Raw genomic sequence first — 21,642 nt, 5'->3', positions numbered from 1 at the left:
GTGTTTATACAAGTTGCATGGGCTGGAGATGTGCAAAATAATTACAAAAGGAACCGTCCCGGATTAGGTAGTAAGGATAAGGCCTGCTCCTGACAGACAATCCAACAAACCAGTATACACACTTCACATGGGCATTGATAAGCTCTAGACGGGCAAAGAGCAGATAGGTCAAAACCGGGTGTGTAAAAAGACACGAGCAAACAAGTCTGTGCTGACTTGAAACAAATAGAAAAACAGCAAAGTTTGCGATTCAACATCTCGGGGGCGTGGGGGTAAAAACGGAAGAACTGATGTTCAGGTTAATAAAGTAAAATACGTTTTTCACATTACAAATGTGTTGTAATAAAGCAGGCAGGATATCCAAGTGTTTAGATATTACACGTGTGTTAGCAAGCTCATCTGCCTTCTTACAAGGACCGTGGTATACAATGCACTTGTAGTAAGGCGGACGGGATATGAGCCATCTTTGTGAACGAGTAATCTGACTCTAAATTGTGTCGTAGTAGGGAGACAATATTGTAGAAACAATACACTCTAATTCCGCGCTGGGGCGACAAGAGAAATCAAAATAACTTTAGAAAACTTGAAATGAATCATTAATGAAGCAAAAAAATGTATCAGAAAGAGAGCGGAATGTCCATACTTTCATTGGGCTGCAGTGTTAAGTCGCTGAGAACTTCCTAAGGATGCTAAGGGCATGGGATTTTTTTTAGGAAAAAGAAAATATAATTTTCCGACTCTTATGTGCTTTACAGATCAGTTTCTCCTGCTTGGTGCCTAGAACAGGAAGTTGTTTAGAGGGTGGGGGAGGGAATGGCTTGTGTGTTAAAGATACGACGGATTGCGTGGCGCAAGCAGAGAATTTAAAGGGATGAACCCGACTTGCTTCCAATAAAACCAGAACCGACTGCTGTCAGCTATTCCTTCACAACAGACAAACTGTACCCTTCACAACAGACAAACTGTACCCGAAGCCCATGGGCTTGGAAGATCTATTTAGTATTGGAGCATTGCTGTTTCTGCTGATTGCCATTTGGACCTAGGAATGATGAAAGTCAAATCGGCCCTTCTAGATTCAAACCTGCAGATATCTGGCGTTCACAGCCAATTTTACTGCTCCCTGCTGACAGCTGCATTTTGTAAATTGTTATCGTCGTTGTACCTGTCACTGATTATTAAATGTTCGCTTACTTTTGGTAGTTCACTTGTCAACCTGAAGCATCTCTATGCCCTGGTAACGCTTGCAATCGTTTGCAGCACAATGGCCTTTGTTTGTGTTCAGCCTCACAAGGATGAAAGGCAGAGGTGTCCACCAGGATTCGAACATGAGAAGTTCAGATTACACAGACTTGTGCTTTGGGTGAACTAACCAAATGAGTTGACTCAAAGCTGCCTGCAACTGGGCTAAAGGGGAGTGTATAATAAGGGAATAAATAAACGCGATGCAAAGGATATACTATGGACAATCGGCCAACACTCGAGGATGGATGGCCGAAAAATAGACTTGATCTCTAGTTTTCCTTAGTTATAGGGCCAATATTTCCTGCCTCTTGATGCAGAAAACAGCGGGTGACGGATGTGCAAGTGGCAGGTGAAAAAGGGACTGAACGGGGGATGTGTATTGGGAGGGCGGGATCTTGCTGAAGAAGACCTGCCCAGTGGTAGAACGCGTCGCTGGCAAAGGAGAGGGGCCAGCGTCCCAGCATGGTCATTTCATTTTTATTTTATCCACTGCTCAAAATGTAGTCGGGTAACACTCCTCCGTCTTAGCGGAGGAGCCGCCGTTGCCTGTAGGCCTGTGCTTGGTCTTCACCCAGCTGTCTGTGTCCCAGGAACAGGCTGCAAGCACCAAGTGGTTAGGAAGAGAAAATACAAACTTTCTAAAAGTGGCATTTTCAGAATTGTGACTTAATATCTGACTGTATCGTTAAAGCGGGTTTTAAGTTACAGTTCCTCAGACACCAAACGGGACTGTCCAACTTGCTCCCAATCCAAAGTTAACACTTATTAAATGAAATAAGGTAGCCCAATGTTTTCCTGTGGGAGAGGTAGGCCTTGCAATAGTGAAAAATGAATTTGATAAATTTTCAATAAGTCAATTTGACAATTTAAAACTGCCAACTGGCTGCAAAGGTAGGTCTGATGCATGTTTAAAAGGCTATGTAAATGGGTGGCACAATAAGTGCTGCAAGCCCACTAGTAGTATTTATTTACCAGCACTGGTTATATGGTATACCACTTTACTAGGACCTTATAAATAAATTAAATATGCCAACTGAGGAACTCACATTCACCATGTTTTAGGGAGTCGTCATTAGCACTTTAGTATTTTAGCAGTGGTGAAGTCACACAGTCCTACACCCCAAATTAAACGGGCTCACAAAACAGGAGGAGTGAAGGAAAAAACTGAGCCTGTGCCCAGGGCCAAGTCCAACACCTATACTAAACAAACATGAAAAGCATGCACACCAACTAGACAACACCATACTGTGCACTATGTAGCTCTGTTTAACCACTTATTTTATAAGCAGATTTTATCAGACGTTTGGGGTACAATGATTGCACACTATGAGCCATAAACATATATATATCAACTGTACTAAAAAACATCAGTTTAGGTGATTTTGAAAGAAAAAAAACAATGATGCTATACAAGATGCTTGACTAATCGTGAATGATCACTATTATAAGACCATATGCCTTCTGGCATAATTTAGGAATTAATAAGGTATTTTGTTTAGTGTTATCATTCGTTTACTTTTTAAAGAACACCTCAACTAATGTTTTTCAGTACTTGTTTTTTAATGTGGAGCCGCTACTGCAAAGTTTGTTGCTTTGTAGCACTGTAAGGAACGAGTGTTCCTACTACTTGACCAAGTTACACGTATTTTATCAGTCTCAGATGACCATGCTGGAAATCAATCGCGTGTCCTACAGGTTACACATAGATCCCTGCATGAAGCACCACTGTATTCAAAGTAGCCATCTACATAACCTGATTATTATGACATTAATGGAATGTTCTTTCGTGAACTTAATGATAGGATGCAACATTTCTTTCTTTTTTAAACGTTTTTCAATTTTTTTTTCACTTTTACAGTCATTTATTTTTCAGACCGTGCTTGTAGTTGGGAATGACCTCAGCCAGGAAGAAAATAAAACTTTCATTTACTTTTTAGGAATTCAAAAGCATTTGCAGAACATTTGTCATTTCACTCTTTTGTTCTCGATCTCTAGGCACCTTGGACTGGGAGCCTGCAACCTTTTTAGGTCGAGCATAGTGCAGCGCGCCTGCAATGCTCTATGGGAGGCTTCTTGTAAGTACTGAAAACTTCTCCGTGTGGGTCTGACTCCTCCCACATATCTGATTGGCTTTTGCATGGGTGTTTCAGTAATGAAAGCACGCAAATGGCTGAAGGGGGGTGCATGTCCCATCTCTTTTTGTAATGTTAACTCCCACGGCATTTTGCTCCCGGGAGCGAGCAGGGGCAGCAGCTTCATTTCTGTGCCCGCCCCCACCACTCCTCTTGAGCTGCTTGTTTTCATTAGCAGCCTGTGCTCCATGTTTGCACCCCCATCCCACTCTTCTTTGTTTGTTATTTGTAGCGCGGTCTGAGTCTCCGCTTCAGCTCAACATCCTGTGATCCTTCGCAAATCACTTCATTTTCCTGTGCCGGTCTTCCTCCGAAAAAATGAACTTGACTTGACCGTGTGTAATGGAACTAGAACTTATGTAAACCACTCGGGTACCGTCGGGTAGAGTTAGCGCTATATAACAACTGCAAAAACAAATAAATACATACAAGCGCATTCTGATTCAGGATAAAGACTTTTGAAAGCCAAAACACAGCTATATTGTAGATTTTCATAGCGCTTACTGCCCCTGACGAGGCGCTGAAAGCACCCCCCCTTTTTTTTTTTTAAACAACTTTATTGAGAAGTTGACGAGATTACAGGACACAAGCAAAATGTTTACAATAAAGTGAATCTCCTCAAAACGAGCGGGTGACCGTCTGGTGCATCTTATAGGTCCATTGTTGGCTCATAAGTAGAACATGATGTCAGTAGGAGTCAGCTGCCCCAGCCCACGAGGACATATACCACCAACATACACACCAGCAAAACACACTACACACATACATCCCACCAACACACATCATATCACAACTCAACACTACATTCCACACCATGCCACTGCCCTTGCGTCAATACAGTAAGCACAACTTGCACACAAACTTCACAGCACTGAACACAGCAGCTACATTGCTTTACAACATACCTTAAAACAAGCATTTGCAATGCAATAGGTCTCGCATTTATGCGAGTTTGAGCTATTGACATTGCAACTAACTGCCTTTTATTTTTGTTTTCGTTTTGAAAACCTAAATAAAAGGCATTGTCATTTTTCAATGCCATTATCTTAAACTAGGGTAACTGCGAGACCTATTGCATTGCAAATGCTTGATTATTTATACACTATCATTTTTTTAGTGTCCAACATGGTCAAGGCGTTGCAGCAAAATACAACAGTCATCTTGGAATGGTAAAGAAAGCTTGCCAATGTGGACAAGCATTAGAAAAACCAACAACTCTGCTGTTAAAGCCAAGACTTATTGAGTTCGCCAATGTTTTTCTTTTTTTTCCTTTTCACTTCTAATTTCTTAACTGTGTCTGAAGGTCCTCTAAACCCTAGCGAGTAGCTCAATTCAGAATTTCACTGCCACACTGAGCGAAGTGGATATTTATAGTAACAAAGCAAATGTTGATTCCAGCAGTACACTACTGTCTTTATTTCAACATTTAGCTCTCACTTCTCGTTTTCTATCTCTTAATCTATCCCAGAGGAATATTTGGAGAGGAGAGCGGGTTGGAAAGAAGAGGCTAATGCAAAAAACGTTCTTTTTATAGCCAGAGAGAGTACAGCGACAGAGCTAAAAAGGGATGGGAGAGAAGAAAAAAAAAAGAAACCGGATTGAAGAGGCAAAACATTAAGTCGTAGTGTTAAATCAAAAACTTGTTTTGCTGCACAATTGAAACTAATGCAAGTAACAACCCCCAAATTTACCTGGACCACTTAAAACCCCTAAGGCAACAATCATCAGAGAAAAGAAAAAATGGGCAGGTAACTCACGGGCTGATCTTCATAAGAGAAGTTTACAGCTCCTGCTGAGCCTCCCTGTGATTCTCTGCAAAACATGAAGGCCACGATTACACAGTAGGTGGTCCATGCCGTGATTCCCAGAAACTGTAATCGGCATTAGTGTTGTATCTCCGCACGGAATTCCACCTAGTTATATTCCTCAGTATAGGAAATAACGATGCAGATGTGAAATTACTGCTGATTCACCACTTGATTGCTGCAGGTGGTAAATGTGTGTGGGGCTTCTGTGTGGGTAGGGGTTTGAGCGACAGAGATCCATAGGGGAGGGGAGGGGAAGTGAGGCAGAGAGGGACTGCTACAGAAGCAGTGGAGAGATTAACCAGGAGCGATGACGCACGTCACTCAATGGAAACAATTGCACGCGTGAAAGACTAGCAGTTCAGAAGGGAACACGCAGCAGCTGTTTTCGAAGCACACACTCGTGCTTGTGGTGGCATCCGCCTTGCGGGAGCAAGCAGCGGCCAATTAGCATGCGCGCTGCTGCGTGCTCCCGCAAGGCGGATGCAGCCACAAGCACGAGTGTGTGCTTCAAAAAAGAGCAGAATGACGACTAAAGGTCCTCCTAAGCAACGCATGTGCGCTGCGTTGGCGAGACCTAAACATTGACAATATCTCTGACTTAACACGTTATAAGGTCCAAAAGGCGAGACCTATTGGCTATGCCAATGCTTGTTATAGTGAAAGTGTTCATGATACCCGTGCCTTATTTATGCAAGAAGAGAGCAGTTACTATCTCTTTTGACTTCAAGCCTGTCCTGAGCCCCGAAATTAGCCCACTCTCTTTCTCTCCTTTCCCTTTCTTTTACTCGCTCCCTTTGTTTCTCTTTTCTTTCTTTCTCTCCTTTCTCTCTTTCGTTTTCTCCTTTCTCTCTCTTCTCTCCTTTCCCCTTCTTTCCTTCTCTCCCTTCCCCTTCTTTCCCTTCTTTCCTTCTCTCCTTTCCCCTTTCCCCTTCTTTCCTTCTCTCCTTTCCCCTTCTTTCCTTCTCTCCTTTCCCCTTCTTTCCTTCTCTCCTTCCCCTTCTTTCCTTCTCTCTTTTCCCTTTCTTTCTCTTTTCATTCTTTCTCTCCTTCTCTTCTTTTTTCTTTCCTTCGCTCTCCTTTCCCTTTCTGTCTCCCTCCTTCGCTCTCTTTTCCTTTCTGTCTCTCCTTTCCCTTTCCGTCTTTTTGTTTCTCTCCCTTACTTTTTCTCCTTTCCCTTTCTTTTTCTCCTTTCCCTTTCCTTCCTCTCCTTTTCCTTTCTCCCTCTTTCTCTCCTTTCCTTTTCTCTTTCATCCTTTCTCTTTCTCTCCTTTCGTCTTTCCCTTTCTCCCTCTTTTTTCTTTTCCCTTTATTTCTTTCTCTTTTCCTCTCTCTCTCTCTCTCTCTCTCTCTCTCTCTCTCTCTCTCTCTCTCTCTCTCTCTCTCTCTCTCTCTCTCTCTCTCTCTCTCCTTTCCCCTCTCTCTCTCTCTCTCTCTCTCTCTCTCTCTCTCTCTCTCTCTCTCTCTCTTCTCCTTTCCCTCTCTCTCTCTCTCTCTCTCTCTCTCTCTCTCTCTCCTCTCTCTCTCTCTCTCTCTCCTTTCCCTCTCTCTCTCTCTCCTTTCCCTCTCTCTTTCTCTCTCTCTCTCTCTTCTCTCTCTCTCCTTTCCCTCTCTCCCTCTCTCTCCCCTTCTCTCTCCTCTCTCCCTCTCTCCTCTTTCTCCTTTCCCTTTCTGTCCACTTTCTCTTTTCTCCTTTCCATTTCTGTCCACTTTCTCTTTCTTCCTTTCCGTCCACTTCTCTTCCCTTTCCGTCCACTTTCTCTTTCTCCTTTCCGTCCACTTTCTCTTTCTCCCTTTCCGTCCACTTTCTCTTTCTCCTTTCCGTCCACTTTCTCTTTTCTCCTTCCGTCCACTTTCTCTTTCTTTCTCTCTTCTCTTTCGTTCCTTCTCTCCCCTTTTCTGTCTTTCCCTTTATTTCTCTCTTCTGTTTCTTTTCCCCTTTCCCTCTCCTCTTTCTCTTTCTCTCCTTTCTCTCTCCTTTTCATTTTTTCCTTTCTCCCTCTTTTTTCTTTTCCCTTTCTATTTCTTTCTATTTTTCCTTTCTCTCCTTTCCCTTATTTCCCCTTTTCTCTCCTTTCCCTTTATTTATTTCCTCTTCTCTCCTTTTTTATTGTTCTCTCTCCTTTCCCCTTTCTTTCTATCCTTTTTCTTTCTCCCTCCCCTCTTTCTCTCTTTTCGTTCTTTCATTCTCTCTCCTTTCCCTTTTTCTTGCTCTCTTTTCTCTCTCCTTTCTTTCTTTTTCTCTCTCCTTTCCCTTTTTCTTGCTCTCTCCTTTCCCTTTCTCTCCTTTCCCTTTCTCTCTCCTTTTACTTTCCCTCTTTTTGTTTTCTTTTCTTTCTCTCCTTTCCCTTTCTTTCTCTCCTCTTCCTTTCTTTTTCCTTTCCCTTTCTTTCTCCTTTTCCCTGTCTTTCAACTTTCCCTTTCTTTCTCTCCTTTCCCCTTTCATTCTTTCTCTCCTCTCTCTTTATCCCCTTTCTCTTTCTCCTTTCCCTTTCTTTTTCCCCTTTCCCTTTCCCTCCCTTCTGTTACTTTTCCCCCTTTCCTGTTTCCCTTTCCTTTTCTCTTTTTGTTTATCTCCTCTTTGTTTTCTCTCCTTTCACTTGCTCGCTCTCTCTCTCTCTCCTTTCCCTTGCTCTCCTCTCCTTTCCTTGCTCTCTCTCCTTTTCCCTTGCTCGCTCTCCTTTCACTTGCTCTCCTTTCCCTTTCTTTCTCTCCTGTTCTTTTTCCCCTTTCCATCTTTCCTTTCTTTTTGTTTATCTCCCTTCCCTTTCTCTTTCATGCTTTTCTTTTCTCTGTCCTTTCGTCTTCCCTTTCTCCCTCTTTTTTCTTTCCTTCCTTTCTTCTTTCTCTTCTTTCTTTCTTTTTCTCTTCTTGCTTTTCTTTTTCTCTTCTTTCTTTCTTTTTCTCTCCTTTCCCTCGCTTTTGCTCCTTTCCCCTTTTTTCGTTCTCTCTCCTTTCCCTTTCTGTCTCTCCTTTCTCTCTTGTTTCTTTTCCCCTTTACTGTTCCCTTTCTTTTTTTCCCTTTTTTTTGGTGCTCTCCTTTGTTTCTCTCCATTCACTTGCTCTCTCTCTCTCTCTCTCTCTCTCTCTCTCTCTCTCTCTCTCTCTCTCTCTCTCTCTCTCTCTCTCTCTCTCTCTCTCTCTCTCTCTCTCTCTCTCTCTCTCTCTCTCTCTCTCTCTCTCTCTCTCTCTCTCTCTCTCTCTTTCCTTTCCCTTTGTCTTTTTTGTTTCTCTCCTCTCTTTTTCATCTCTCTTCTTGCTCTCCTTTCCCTTTCTCTCCTTTTCCTTTCCTCTTTCTTTTTGTTTCTCTCTCGTTTCTTTTTCCCGTTTCCCTCTCTCTCCTTTGTTTCTCTCCTCTTTGTTTCTTTTTCCCGTTTCCCTCTCTCTCCTTTGTTTCTCTCCTCTTTGTTTCTTTTTCCTTTCCATTTCTTTCTCCTTTTCACTGTCTTTCTTTTTTGTTTCTCTCCTCTTTGTTTCCTTCTCTTCTTTCTCTCCTTTCACTTTCAGTCTTTCTCTCCTCTCCTCTCTTTCTTTCATTCTCTCATTTCCCTTTCTCTTCTGTTTCTTTTTCCCCTTTCATGTTCCCTCTCTCGTTTTCTCCTTTCTTTTTCTTTCTCTCTTTTTTTTCCCTCATTTTTCTTTCTTTCTTTGTTTCTCAACTTTGTTTCTGTCCTTTCCTTGTCTTTCTCCTTTGTTTCTCACCTTTCCCTTGCTCTTTCTTTCTCTCTCCTTTCCCGTTCCCTTTATTTCTTTCCTTTCTCTCCGTTCCCTTTATTTCTCTCCGTTCCCTTTCTTTCTCTCTCCTTTCCCTTTCTTTCTCGCCTTTCTCTTTTTTTTTTCTCCTTTCTTTCCCTGTCTTTCTGTCTCCTCTTTGTCTCTTACGGCCTCCCATACCATGACTGCTGCAGTTAACCTCGGGGTCCTGATGAAATTGACATAGGCACCAGGAGTGGGCCTGAGCTCCAGTCCACCGGGGAAGAGCCGGTGGAATAAAAGGTCTGTCCGGCCCTGGTGCTAACCCACCGTACTAAACCATCCCCTTATTCCATCACAGAACCTTCTCCTTGTTGTCTCTGAAACGCACAATCTCCCCATGCCAGAGATGCCTTCCTGCCTCCGCGGTCTCTTGCAGCTAAAATGAAGCATTGGAAAAGGCTCCAGGTCTGGCGATGCTGTAGTACTACCTGCAAACTGCTATTTGCATGTTGGTGCATTAAAACCACAACGTTTGCCTCCGCCGATACTTGACGAAAAGCAGAGCGGTTCTTGTGTTGCTTTTATAGTTCTATGTCCGTTGCAGTCTCCTAGTCGGTTGACTGAGGTTGTGTTTTACACCATTGTCCATAGAGGCAGACCCAACTTTTAAGACCACTCGCTACTTATTTGTTGAATTCCATAATTGCATTGTCGCCTATAGGCGTTATTTCAGTCTTTATTATATTGTGTTTGGATTGGGTTTGTTTGGGGTGCTCATTCTTTTTGCAAACCTATATTTCAAGCCCTCTGTCTAAATAGTTTTTTTTCCTCCTCCCTCTAGTATCGTTCCATAAACCACCGCGTTGATGAAAACTCCCTGCGGCTGTACAGATGGTATTACTCCAGCATTTACCAGTGGTGAGAAACTCTGTGCTTTACTGCTTAAGCTTACATTTACTTTCATACGAATGTATGTTGGTCATATAGGACTAAAGTTCTCACCTTGGGTGGGTTGGTCAAGAATGAGCAGAACGGAGCTCTCTGATGGACTGTAAGTTCAGGAGGGCTTCTCTTTGTTTATTTTTGCCTACAAAGTGTACACTGAATTGCTTGTAGGCGCGCGTGCAGTTGGTCTATGCTCCGTTTCAGCGGGTTGCCAAGTGCTCACCCATGAGAAGGCTGAGAGGGAGTCTGTAGATGTGGTTTCAGGTCTTCAGTGTTGCACATCATACATGTGACTTATTTCACTGCTCTTCAACATTATGCGTCCGCCAGTAGTTCTGTTGAATTCGGTGCAGGAGTCTCTCTTGTTCGTAGATGATTCTCACGTGTTCTTCATGGACATCCCTTGGTACCAGGCCTAGAGGCTCTGCTTTCTGGATCCTCCATGCCTGTTTGAGGGGATGGCTTTTATTTCACAATGAGCTGTTGAGCTGATAGAAGAGGCTTTTAAGTTTGGCCTGGAGTTCATGAGGTTTTGGGTGTAGGGTGTAGACCTGAGCAAAGCTGAGGAGGTGATCTGGTTTTTGCATATGTGCGGAAGAAAGTCCCCAACAAGAAATATATTTGCCATCCATCCTATTTTCCATTTGTCCCAGATGCCAATCCTCATACTGGCCAGCGGCTCCCTGATCATTTTCTGGACCTGCGTGGACACTTCGTGCAGAAGAACATGCCCTCTGTGGAGCGGATGTCTCTCCTCAGTAGGAAGGAGTCAGCTACCCTACAGAGGCTCTGCTTGCTTCCAAGTGTGGAAGTCTCCAGCGAGCCCACGGCATGCTGGTAACCTGGTCCTGCTGTATCATTCACTACCCACCCAATGTGGACTTGAGCGCATTAAATGTTCGCTATTCAGGCAAATTAGATTGGGCTCTCATCACCTTTGCTCTTTTCCATAAAACTCCCACACATGAAGCATTTTACTAAAACTCTACCGCCAAAGATGTGGGAAAAAACGACTCAAACGGAAAACACCAGAAAACATGGAACCCTCGCTTTATCAGGTGTATCACCAATGTCGAGTCCAATCCATATGACTACAATGAATAATTTTAAACTGTACAAAAGAAACTCCTTTTCTCTGCACTAAAGGAACAAAGCCATGAAATGCATTGGTCACACAAAAAACGTATTCAAATTTCCCTTTCGTTTCTTGCTTGATAGCTTCTGGCGGATGTATACAACCATCACGGACATATAAATATACGATCCGCAAACAGTTTAAGATCTTGGGGCTCAAACTGGTCCATAAAGGTCCCTGAATTGGGCCAGCTGATGTGCAGGACTGCCGAACAGGACTTTTTCGAACGGAATCTGTTTCTGCAGGGCTCTGTGTGCTCACCAGGATGTGACACAACGTTCTTCCATCTGCAGACAGCAATTTTTCTTGTTCTGAATTTGAGGTACTCAGGAGGTTGCTGAAGGTTGACAAACCCCAGTCTTGTGGTGTTGGGCATCGTTTCCCAGACTCTTTTCAGCTATGTTGGACTCTTTGGGCAAGATGGGGGCCTTCCATGCAGAGTAGTGTCAGCAGCAGTATGGCAGGCAAGTAGAGATTCAGCCGGGCCATAGGCAGAAAGCCTAAGACAGCCGGCCAAACAAACATGCGCACTTTACAGTGCCCACCAATCCTCCTCCCTGCCATGGCCCGTCCCCGCCCCAGACTCCCTGGCTCAGGCAGTCAGCAGAAAATAAAATGATGATTCTGTATTATCATTTGACTTTTCACTGACTCTGATCAGTGGGGCGACGCTCCTCCGCCATTATGGAGGAGCCGCTCCTCCAGAGCAGGATAGGCCGGGTGAAGTATCTAAACCGTGTATCAAAGTTTCGGTCTGTGATCATATGCTGATGTGGGAGTGCACTTTTTGCCTACTTTAAGTAATGCTGTCTGGATCAGCAAATCAATAACTAAACCATTGAATGAGTTGGTCTAGTATGTATGGTATGACTACCAGTAAAATAAGCATTGGCAAAGCCAAAATGAGTTTGCCATTGGGACCTGTTGGCTTTGCAGATGGTTTTGCTGTACAGCATGGCTAAAAAAAGAAACAAGCATTGGCATAGCCAATAGGTCTCGCCTTTGGAACCTTCTAAGTGTTTTGCCATGCAACAGTTGATGTTGTTGCACCAATGATATTGTGCTGCATGACAAAATACCTATAAGGTCCCAAAAGCGAGACCTATTGGCTATGCCAATGCTTGTTTTAATAGTATGTGTATTTGCTGATGTTTTTTTCAATTTTAGTGCAATGGATTGTTGTGTGCATATTTGTAATGTGACTTTTGTGTGCTTTTATGGCTACTTTTCTAACCAAAACAAAGCGGATTCGGACATCGACTCTGATACCAATTAACGTCATTGCTACAAACATGGATTACCAACACACAGTTCGGGCGTTGTTGTACCACAGTGGTTATACTCAGTGCTGTCATTGGAAGAATAATGCTTTGTAATTGGGTAAACCTTTACCAATAAAACTTTTTAAAAACTAACATTATGAACCGAAACATTGACTTTTTCAGCATGTTGGTATGGTAAAAGTAATGGACAGCACAACAAACACATGGGTGATTCTTGCCTGCCGACAGACCATACAACAATCCAACAAAAACCTTAAAAACCAAAACCGTGCCAAGAACGTGACCGAATTATTTGAAAATGACAGTCGGGCGAAATGACACACAATTAAAAGAAACAAACGGGCCAAAGGGGGGGGGGGGGGGGGTCAAAGTGCATTGCAGGCGTCTTTTTCAAACAAATGTTTGGGGGTGAAGCAAAAAATCTCTGGGTCAGCCAGTTAGTTAATCGTTTGCTGCTGACACCTGTCTGTGACCTGTAGTTCGTAACTTGAGTGGTCGTTTGACGTAGTAACCAACCAATGTTATATCATGTCACAACGTTGAAGGTTCCCTGCTACTACATCTTCAATATTCACTTTATTCCCGCGTACATTTTTGCAGGCCTACTTGTAACTGAAGCTCGCGTGGAGCTGAGAATGGCGGGTAAAAATGGCCGCAGCAGTCTACTCCCTCTCAAGAACTCGAACCCATTTCCACTAACAGCCTTAATTAAGATAAACACTGCCGGCAGAGAGGCCTGCAATATGCTACTGCCACTTGCATAGGTAGATATGGGCCACAGAGCAGCTTAATAAAACCAAAATAAACGATTGAATTAAGAATTACGTTTTTTCCAACTGTCCAGAAATAATGGAGACACCTTACAGTATTTTGACCGCTCTGAATCATGCGGCTCCCGGGGCGCTTTATTTCAGCTGTACGCGTTGGTTAGTCATCTCATTTCAATAATCACGCAGGAATGCTTTTTACTGCGAAGAGTATGGATTTGTCAGCGTTCTCCTGGAGGCGACTTGGGGGTGCCCTCTAAGACCTGGGGTATTGTTAGTGAAGTCCTTCAGCTCCAAAAATATATAGAATTTTAGACTGTTAACTGTGAAAAAAGCGGTGTTTTTCACCGAGAGGTTCTGAGTGGCATGGAATGCAGTGAAGCACCAGATGTTTGTAATGATCCCTGAAGTGAAAAACATCCCTTAGTCACAGTTAGCCTTCTGCTGTTTTATGTTGACGATGGGTTTTGATCAGTCCATAACATGAACAATCAAACAGAGAAATAAACCGGGGCTGAGAGGGCACACGCCAGCTTCAAGACTGAACATAACTACGTCACAGCAGTGGGGAAACAAACTTTGTATGAATAACAGCATTTTGAAAACTGTGTTGCTGATAGTGGAAGCCTCTGGCACCCGTATACAATAATGCTGCTCCACTGCTCGCCGTTCATGGCCCTCAAGGGGATAACGACCAGCGTTAGCAGCTGGGGAAAGTGCTCATCAGCGGCAATCCACCGTCCCCAATGCGTAACAACTGATGCCACACGCAAGCAACATCGCAATCGGCGGTCTTCACTTTTGAAGCACTACACTCGTGCTTGTGGTGGCATCCACCTTGCGGGAGCGAGCAGCAGCCATTTTTGTAATTAACGTGGCTGCGCCGCGGCTTGCTCCCGCAAGGTGCATGCTGCTACAAGCATGAGTACAGTGCTTCAAAAGTGAAGACCGATGGCTAAAGGCCCTCCTAGTGCAGCGCATGCGCGCTGCCTAGGCGAGACATAAAGGTCATAGGTCAGGGTGAAGAAAAGCAACAGGTGAAAGCAAGGTGGAGTGGATGGGGGAGAAGCACATGGGTGAGCAGGCAGCTAGGGGAGTACAGGTTTGGGAAGGAATAGCAATCGGTGAGAGGCACGGGTTGGTGCGGGGTCAGATTGGTAAGGTGGGCACTCGGATAATGGACAATCTACTGGTATTGGAGCAGCTTTGTGAGGGGCTTAGTGGAGGGAGCCTGGCTGCCTGCTTTGTGTTCCTGAAATCGGAAGTAGGGGAGCAGGAACAGCGACACGGTACTGGGAGGCGGCAAGGTAAGTATTTTTTTTTTTCTTCCGCAATCGCGACCCCTGCTTTCTCCGCTCCTCTCTCCCTCCCTTCCCTCCCCAAACTGGCTGCTGCTTTTTTCCATTGACTCCCTGACGACGTACCACGACTTCTCAGCGTTCCGTTTTGTTGTCAGTGCATCAACGTTCAGAAGAATGTCTCCTTGTAAGGCACAAGTAAATTACTGCTGGATTTCTTACGAATGAAAGCCTAGGTCTCATTCCCAGCAGGAGGGAACATTTCAAAAGTTAAAAACAAAGTGGCTAAGTGATTTTTGTTTTTTTTGTTTTTGCTTTTCAATTCCGCCCTCAATAACGATCCCCCTCAGCCCCCTTACCTGCGAGTCCTGCCTGTTGAAGCAGCTGCCGGCATAAAATACACTAAGGTAAGCGCAGCATGTAGTGGGGTGGGGAGAAGCCTACAGCGACAAAGAGGAACATGGAGTGCAGGGGGAGGGAAGAACACAAGGGATATCAAATTGGATCGCAAAGAGGCAATGCTCCTTAGGAGGGACAAACGCAAAACGACAAGCTGGGGCACAAATAAGAACTAGGTAAATGAGTGACGGGAAAGCCAACTAATAGTAAGCAATGGGCGGGCGCCAAGTCCCAGTGTGTTCTTGGTAAGCACACAATATTTCTTGCAACAGACTGCACATGCGGTGTCGAGTAGGAGAGACCTAACGAGAAGACCGAATGGGGAGGCCTCGGGCACAAAACTGCGGTAGTTCAAAGTAAAGAGGTCTCGATTTAAAAACTTATGTCATAATTAAACATTACATTAAAAAGCACTTGGGGACATTCTAAACTCTTTTGTTTGTTCATGTGCTGAAGCCAGCGCATGGTCTTATGAGTGGAGCATGTGACTGGCCTGGGTGTGTGTCTGTTGACTTGTGTGGCTGGTTGGAAGGCAGTGTTAATGCCCTGCATTTGAGCGTCTCTTGATCTGGGTGAGCTCTTTTGCATTCTTCAATGCATTCTCTGGAGGGGACGATTGACTTGTTGCCTAACCAGCAATTGAAGCTCCTCATGACCAGGAAGTCTGGTGAATAAATACTTATTTACTTTTGTTGTTGTTGCTGTGCCAGGCAGCTGTCTGCAAGTTATGCACCATAAATCATGCACCCTCCCTCCTGGGGCATTCTTACACACGCACAATGAAATCTGACGCTACATGGTGTGAAATGTATTGGTTGCAATAAATCGAACCTGTGAAGAGTTGGGTCTTAAATGGGGCATAACATCCTGCCGTTGGTATTTTATGCACCCGTCCAAAACCCACCTGTGCTGGCGTTTAGTGAGCGTTTTCCCTCTGTACATTTTGGCAAGTTTGAGATCCTGGTGCTGTTTGTTAGATCAAGTTAAATTAGTGAGAGGTTTTTGTCATTTACTTTTGTAGGTATTGTCCATGTGTTTAGCGTGGTTTACGGTAGGTCAGGATTGGTGGCTGCCCATCTTTTGAGCACTGTCGATGTCCACTCCTGTGTGCTCTGGGTAACCCTGGACTTGTCAGGGGGTACTGGACGCCTGACCTGCATCTGAGAGAGCATGTCATGTATTCAGAAGTTCTTGTGGTGTTTTTAAGCTGTGGAATGTCTGTCCAGAGACCTTTCTGGCTATAACAGGCTGGGTTGCCCATACATGCGTCCTCCAAACCTTGTAGCACGGTCAGCTCACTCTCCCCTCCCCCTTCACACAGGTGAGGAGGTCAGACCACATTTTGCTTACTTAAAAGCAGGGCACAAGTCCTAAAAAAGAGAAGTGGGAGGACTAACCTAGTTAATCAGAATGCAAGTGGCATAACAAAGCGTGGCATCACGGCGTGTGACACCGTGGCACGTGACATCACGGCGTGTGATATGACGGCATGTGACATCACAGGAGGTGGCATCAGATCTTGAGCCCTCACATATATGTTTAGCAGGTCTATCATGAGTACATTGGAGCACATTTCGAGTATACACGCAAACCCTCCTGATTGAGGCAAAAGATTCACACTTTTGTAAGCTATGCATAAAACAATGTTACCTTTTGCCAGCGCAAACTTCCTCTACCCATAGTGCTTTACAAGAAAAAATAGTGGTACTTAAATTATTTCAACGCCTCCTCAGGGGTAGTAAGCACTATATAAATTACATTTATTTGAGTAAATACAGGGAAAGACCAATGCATCTGACACTCTCACAGTGCATGCATATCTTGTAAACAGGGACTGAACAAAGTGAAAAGCTGCCTCTCTCAAGCATGTGTGAAGTGCTTGCAAGGTGCGAGCCTTTGTTGCCCCTCTGCTGCAATTACTTCGAAGTGTGAGGCTCCTGACTGCTGCCAGCCGGGAGACTGGGATACAAGCATTTGCAATGCAATAGGTCTCGCATTTTTTTAGCGTTAGAGCTATTGGAGCTGGAATGTCAATGTTTTTAACATATGTTTCGGAGTGAAGTGGATGTATGTGATGGTAATTGTGTGGAAAATGATAGAAGCTGATTATGCAACTTTTTATTTCGGTCCTCGGGTAAGCGGTTGTTATTGGGCAGTTACCCATGGCAGGTACTGTTGCTTATCGTTACTATTTCAGATTTTAAGACTACTTATTTTAACTTGGGATGATGGCGTTATTGATTTTGTAATTGTGTCTTTTGAACAGTGAGTGGCGAAGGCTCACTTCAGGAGGTGGTAAAGAGCCTGGAACTGAAATACAGTATGACACAGTAATTAATCTTGATAAGCTATATATCCTGCCAAGTGATAACTTTTAAAGGGGCCTGATTTATAAAAGGGGTTATGGAATTAAACCTTAAAAATTAGTGTCAGAATGCATAATCCCCGCTGTTCTGATCTGTCTTGACTGCAGACTGTTGCTGTGTGCCCAAGTATTACGACCTCTGCGGCTAACCTAATGCGCCCAGGCAGCCCGGTAGCTTCCCAGCCTGTAAGAAGGAAAGGTGCTGCAAGCAAAGCGCCTACAACACAGCCAATAAGACACAATGGATTTGAAAGTGTAAATTAGCTGGGGCGTTAAGGATTGGGGGGGGGGGGTGGAGGGAACGAAGACTTGAAAAGGAGGAAGGCAGACAGCTAGTTAGGGGCCGGGGTGGAGCCGTTGGACAGAACTGAACATCGCCAAGGAGGAGATGGGCTGGATTATGAAGGATCGTGTCTGCCAGCAGCTGCAAGAGTACACTTTCACCCTTGCTGTCCGCGACTTTCTTTTCTTCTGCGTGGCTTGGCCAACTCCATTTTTTTTGCCCAATATTTTATATTTTTTTAAGCAGCGTGGCACGCTGCGCAGAAGACAAAGGGGCGGACGCCATTGTTGAAGATGAAGTGCAGCGTGCTGTGCTGCTTAAGAAAAACATACAATATTGTAAAAATCAGGTTGGGCGAGTCGCGCAGAAGAAAAGAAAGGTGTGCGGACCCCATTGTTTAAGATGAAGGGAGGTGTACAACGCTGCTTAAAAAAGAATTTTAAAAAAGTGTGTGTATATATATATATATATATATATATATATATATATATATATTTTTTTTTTTATGGCCTTTAAAATACATAGACCTTTACCATGGGCTCCCGCCTGATAAGGTAATATCACCTCCCAATCCAACACACCAAGAAAGGATCTTTTGAGGAACTGTTTACCTTTACATGGAATTGGCTAACTCCAGCCATTTTAAGTGCCTGCTAAAATCCTACTTCTCGAAAAAACCTCTGAAACAATATGACCTGGCAGATCGTCGCTCGTTAGAAAGGCAGTTTCAAAGATGCTTAATGTGGAAAAACTCTTGCTTTAGGGTAAAAGTTTATTGAAGTGTTGCCCTTAAAAACTTTGGAATACATTTCTTGTGTGGTGCTGATGTTAAACCACACTTTCTCTAACTACTTCTACTAAGTATGTTTAGTGACCCGATGCAACACCCAGTTATTTGAGTCAGAAACTCCTACAATTTACAAATGAATAAACTGTGGATTCCAGTTATGTTCTCCAAACCCCTCCACAATGTTCACATACATGAAGATCTACAAAAAAAGAAGCGAATGTATCCCAGAATGACTGGATGTCTGTGTAGGTCTAGGGTCTAGTCAATGAGTCGCCAACATATAAAAGATTAATTCACACTATTATTTCCAACCTTGTTTCCTTCTTCCTCTTCATCTGATACCTGCCTTTCTAGCACACCCTCCTGCTGACCCTTTTGTGCGAGTATATTGTTGTTTTCTTCTACTCTCTCCATAGGATGGTGGGACCCCAAATTTAATGACAATTGCAAAGACAGTAGGAATGACATGACACCGGTTTCTTTTTTCTATTACGTTTAAAATATACTAACTGTCTGCAGCCTGAGAGAGTATTTTCCAACAAGCTGCCTATACTTAAAAAGCAAATCCAGAACAGATACTACTGCACCAGACGTCAAGCGCCCCATGACATTGAAACGTTCAACTCCTCCCTTACGAATGTATGTCCTTGTGTAGGTCACACCACATGCGCCAACCTCCCATAACATCTAATGGCATGTAAAGAAGAACACACAACTAGACAGTGCATAAAAGAAGGAAACCACATAATTTAGGCAGTAGTTACGTCACTGGAACATTCTGTTGCTGAGTGTGATACACTCAACTATCCAGCATCTTCTCCTCGCTTACTAGGTGCCCAGGGCTACCCTAAGGAGCGTGCCAACAGGTGGAAGGTACGTGTGCCAGACAGACTATTGCAGACATTTCGGTATTAAAGAATGAAGACGGGTAACTACTGAGCTTATAAATCTGTATGTGCGAATTGTGTACTGTTCCGACCAGATTAGCTATGGCTGGGCGTTAGACAAGCTGAAAACTGAATTCAACGATAAACACAGATTCAGAGAGCCCTTGAGCATGCCCACTTACCGTCCCGCAACGTAGGGGACCAGACTTGTCATCGGCGTGGTATTCCTGGTTTTGTGCCTTCACTTTACGCTGGGAGCGGGGCAGCGTTGCAGGCTGCACTTGGCCCACACTTTCTCAGTTGCCATCGGACGGAGTTGAAGCAGGCTTTCCATTGGGCAATTTAGTCTAAGATTGTCTGCAGTTCACTCTAACAGCATGTATTCTATATGCTGCCCTCGTGGCACCGAGCCACTCGAGAGGTCACTGGTGCTTTTTTACTTTCAAACAAGTTGTGCGAGCTGCACTGCTGCTGTTAAAGCTGAAACCCACGCTGCTGAAATTAAAGCATAATATTTTCAGCGGCTGAAAAAGTACATTTAAAAAAGTGCATTGTGCTGTCTTGCTTATAAAACAAATATTATGTTGCAAGCAGTCGCAAGATCTAGTTAGGTGAGATGCTGGTTAAACAAGCAAAGAAGCCCGCGAGTGGTGCATGCGTGCGCGCCACAGCGAAACATATGGTTTCAATTATCGTGCCAGTGTCTGGGCATGATAATTGGAAACATATGCTGCTGCTGCGCGTAACAGACCCCAATTGGCCATGGGTTGAGCAATGCGCCCGCCTTTGACCTATTGCATGCTGTCTTGGTAAAATACACACACGCAAAGGACAATAGCGTGCCACAAAAGGAAAAGCACGAGTGTGTGCGATTTCTGGCTCCATTTTGAAACCCCGTACAAGAGGTCTCTCGCTGCGCGAGCAGTGCTGAGCACTGCAACGCTAGGCGCGAGACCTAAAAAGAGGAAAGAAAGCGATAGAAAAAAAGAAGCATGCAAATGAGAGGGACAAAAAAATTCAACCAATAGTAAGCAGTGGCGGCTGATACACCACTGGCATGTTTCACAGATCTTCGAGTCTGTAGCGCTGCCTGGACATAAACGTAGGGTGACCAGATTTGGAGACTTAAAAACCGGGAGAGGTCAGGTGTAAAAGTAGGACTAAAACCTTTAGTCTTACTTCTATATCTGATCTCTCCCGTTTTTTGCGTTGCCTTGTAAATGTGTATGATCTACACATACACATACGCAGCTTTTAAAAGTGTGTGTGTGTGTGTGTGTGTATGTATGTATGTGTGTGTGTGTATATATGTGTGTATGTATGTGTGTGTATGTATATATGTGTATATATATATATATATATATATATATATATATATATACACACACACATTTACGTGACTTTGTACCCTTAGTAATGGCAGGACCTCCACCCTGCGTCTCCCTCCCCCCTCCCCCTCCTCCCCACTCTGCCTCTGCTGGATGTAGACAGGAGCCTTCTCCAGTGCTGCCTGGCTGAAAACAATATATTATTTTAGACTTCAGAGGCTCCTGTGAAAGGGGGTAGATATCTTTCAATTGTGCTTCGCAGGATGACCTGACCTTTGTCCCAAAAACTGGGACATGTAGCTACAATTAACAAGCATTGGCATAGCCAATAGGACTCGCCTTTGGGACCTTATAAGTGTTTAGCCATGCAACAGTTGATGTTGTTGCACCAAGGATATTGTGCTGCATAACTAAATACTTATAAGGTCCCAAAAGCAAGACCTATTGGCTATGCCAATGCTTGTTTAAATGTCGGCTTATGGTTTACTTGGATGAGTCTAAGAGTATATGCCTCAATAGCTTGCTTTTTGCCTATGAATGGTTTTCCTATGCATCTATTGCTCCTTGCGTGGTCTCTTTAATTTCTGAGTTCTACATGGTGCCTATTTTAGTTTCTCCAGGGACCCTTTATGCACACTGAGATAATTTTCTGTGTGATTTACGTGCATTTTGTGCACGTTCTATAATGGACGTCTGCATATGGGTTCACCGATGGTCTCTTCCACCAGGTTCGATCATTGAAAGTGTGTGGCTAGACTGTAACAGTTAACCAGACTGCTCGCTCTCTTATAAAATCAAGCTTTTCAATCTACTCATGAGTCTGAAGGAAAGTGGGACGGTATGTAACAGTCAAGAGAAGTCACTATACTGACTTGCATTGGCAGGACCCACATAGCAGTCCCTTGTAAACTGCCCCTATCAATGCCACCAATAGGGCAGAGATGGCAACGGCTTGCTATGACAACGGCGATAAGACTGTCCCACACTGGAGACCCGTACTACAGAAGATGGAGAAACAGCTGCCATAAAATCACTTCAAACTCAGCAAGGACCCTGTTCCCGGTGTTGTTTTGGGGGGATTTATAGAATACGTTTTCCAAACTTCTGCTTCCCAAACTGACAACACTTTAATTCCTTTATTGGAATGGGGAGACAGGGGCAGGGGGCTGACACAATCCATGGGAGTGGCTTGTTACTCTTATATTCCCAAATCGGGGAAGGATTCCAAAATATGCCAATTAAATAGGCCATCGCCCGAATGAATACTAATGCAAAATTGTGTAAAAA

General features: G+C 44.0%; 1 protein-coding gene across 2 annotated transcripts in view; it reads left to right on the top strand.

Moving 5' to 3' along the window:
- Window positions 1-21,642, top strand: part of TPCN2 (two pore segment channel 2) — a 261,921-nt gene that overhangs the window by 54,564 nt on the left and 185,715 nt on the right. For both annotated transcript variants that reach the window (XM_085643579.1, XM_085643578.1), the window contains exon 3: window positions 9,717-9,793. In XM_085643579.1, coding sequence (XP_085499705.1) covers window positions 9,717-9,793 — 77 coding nt within the window. The remainder of the gene's footprint in view (window positions 1-9,716; window positions 9,794-21,642) is intronic.

The sequence above is a fragment of the Triturus cristatus genome, chromosome 3_1 (assembly GCF_964204655.1).
Source record: "Triturus cristatus chromosome 3_1, aTriCri1.1, whole genome shotgun sequence".
Lineage (NCBI taxonomy): Eukaryota > Metazoa > Chordata > Amphibia > Caudata > Salamandridae > Triturus > Triturus cristatus.
Note: the sequence above shows the minus strand (reverse complement) of the source record. Positions and strands in the feature narration are given on the sequence as shown.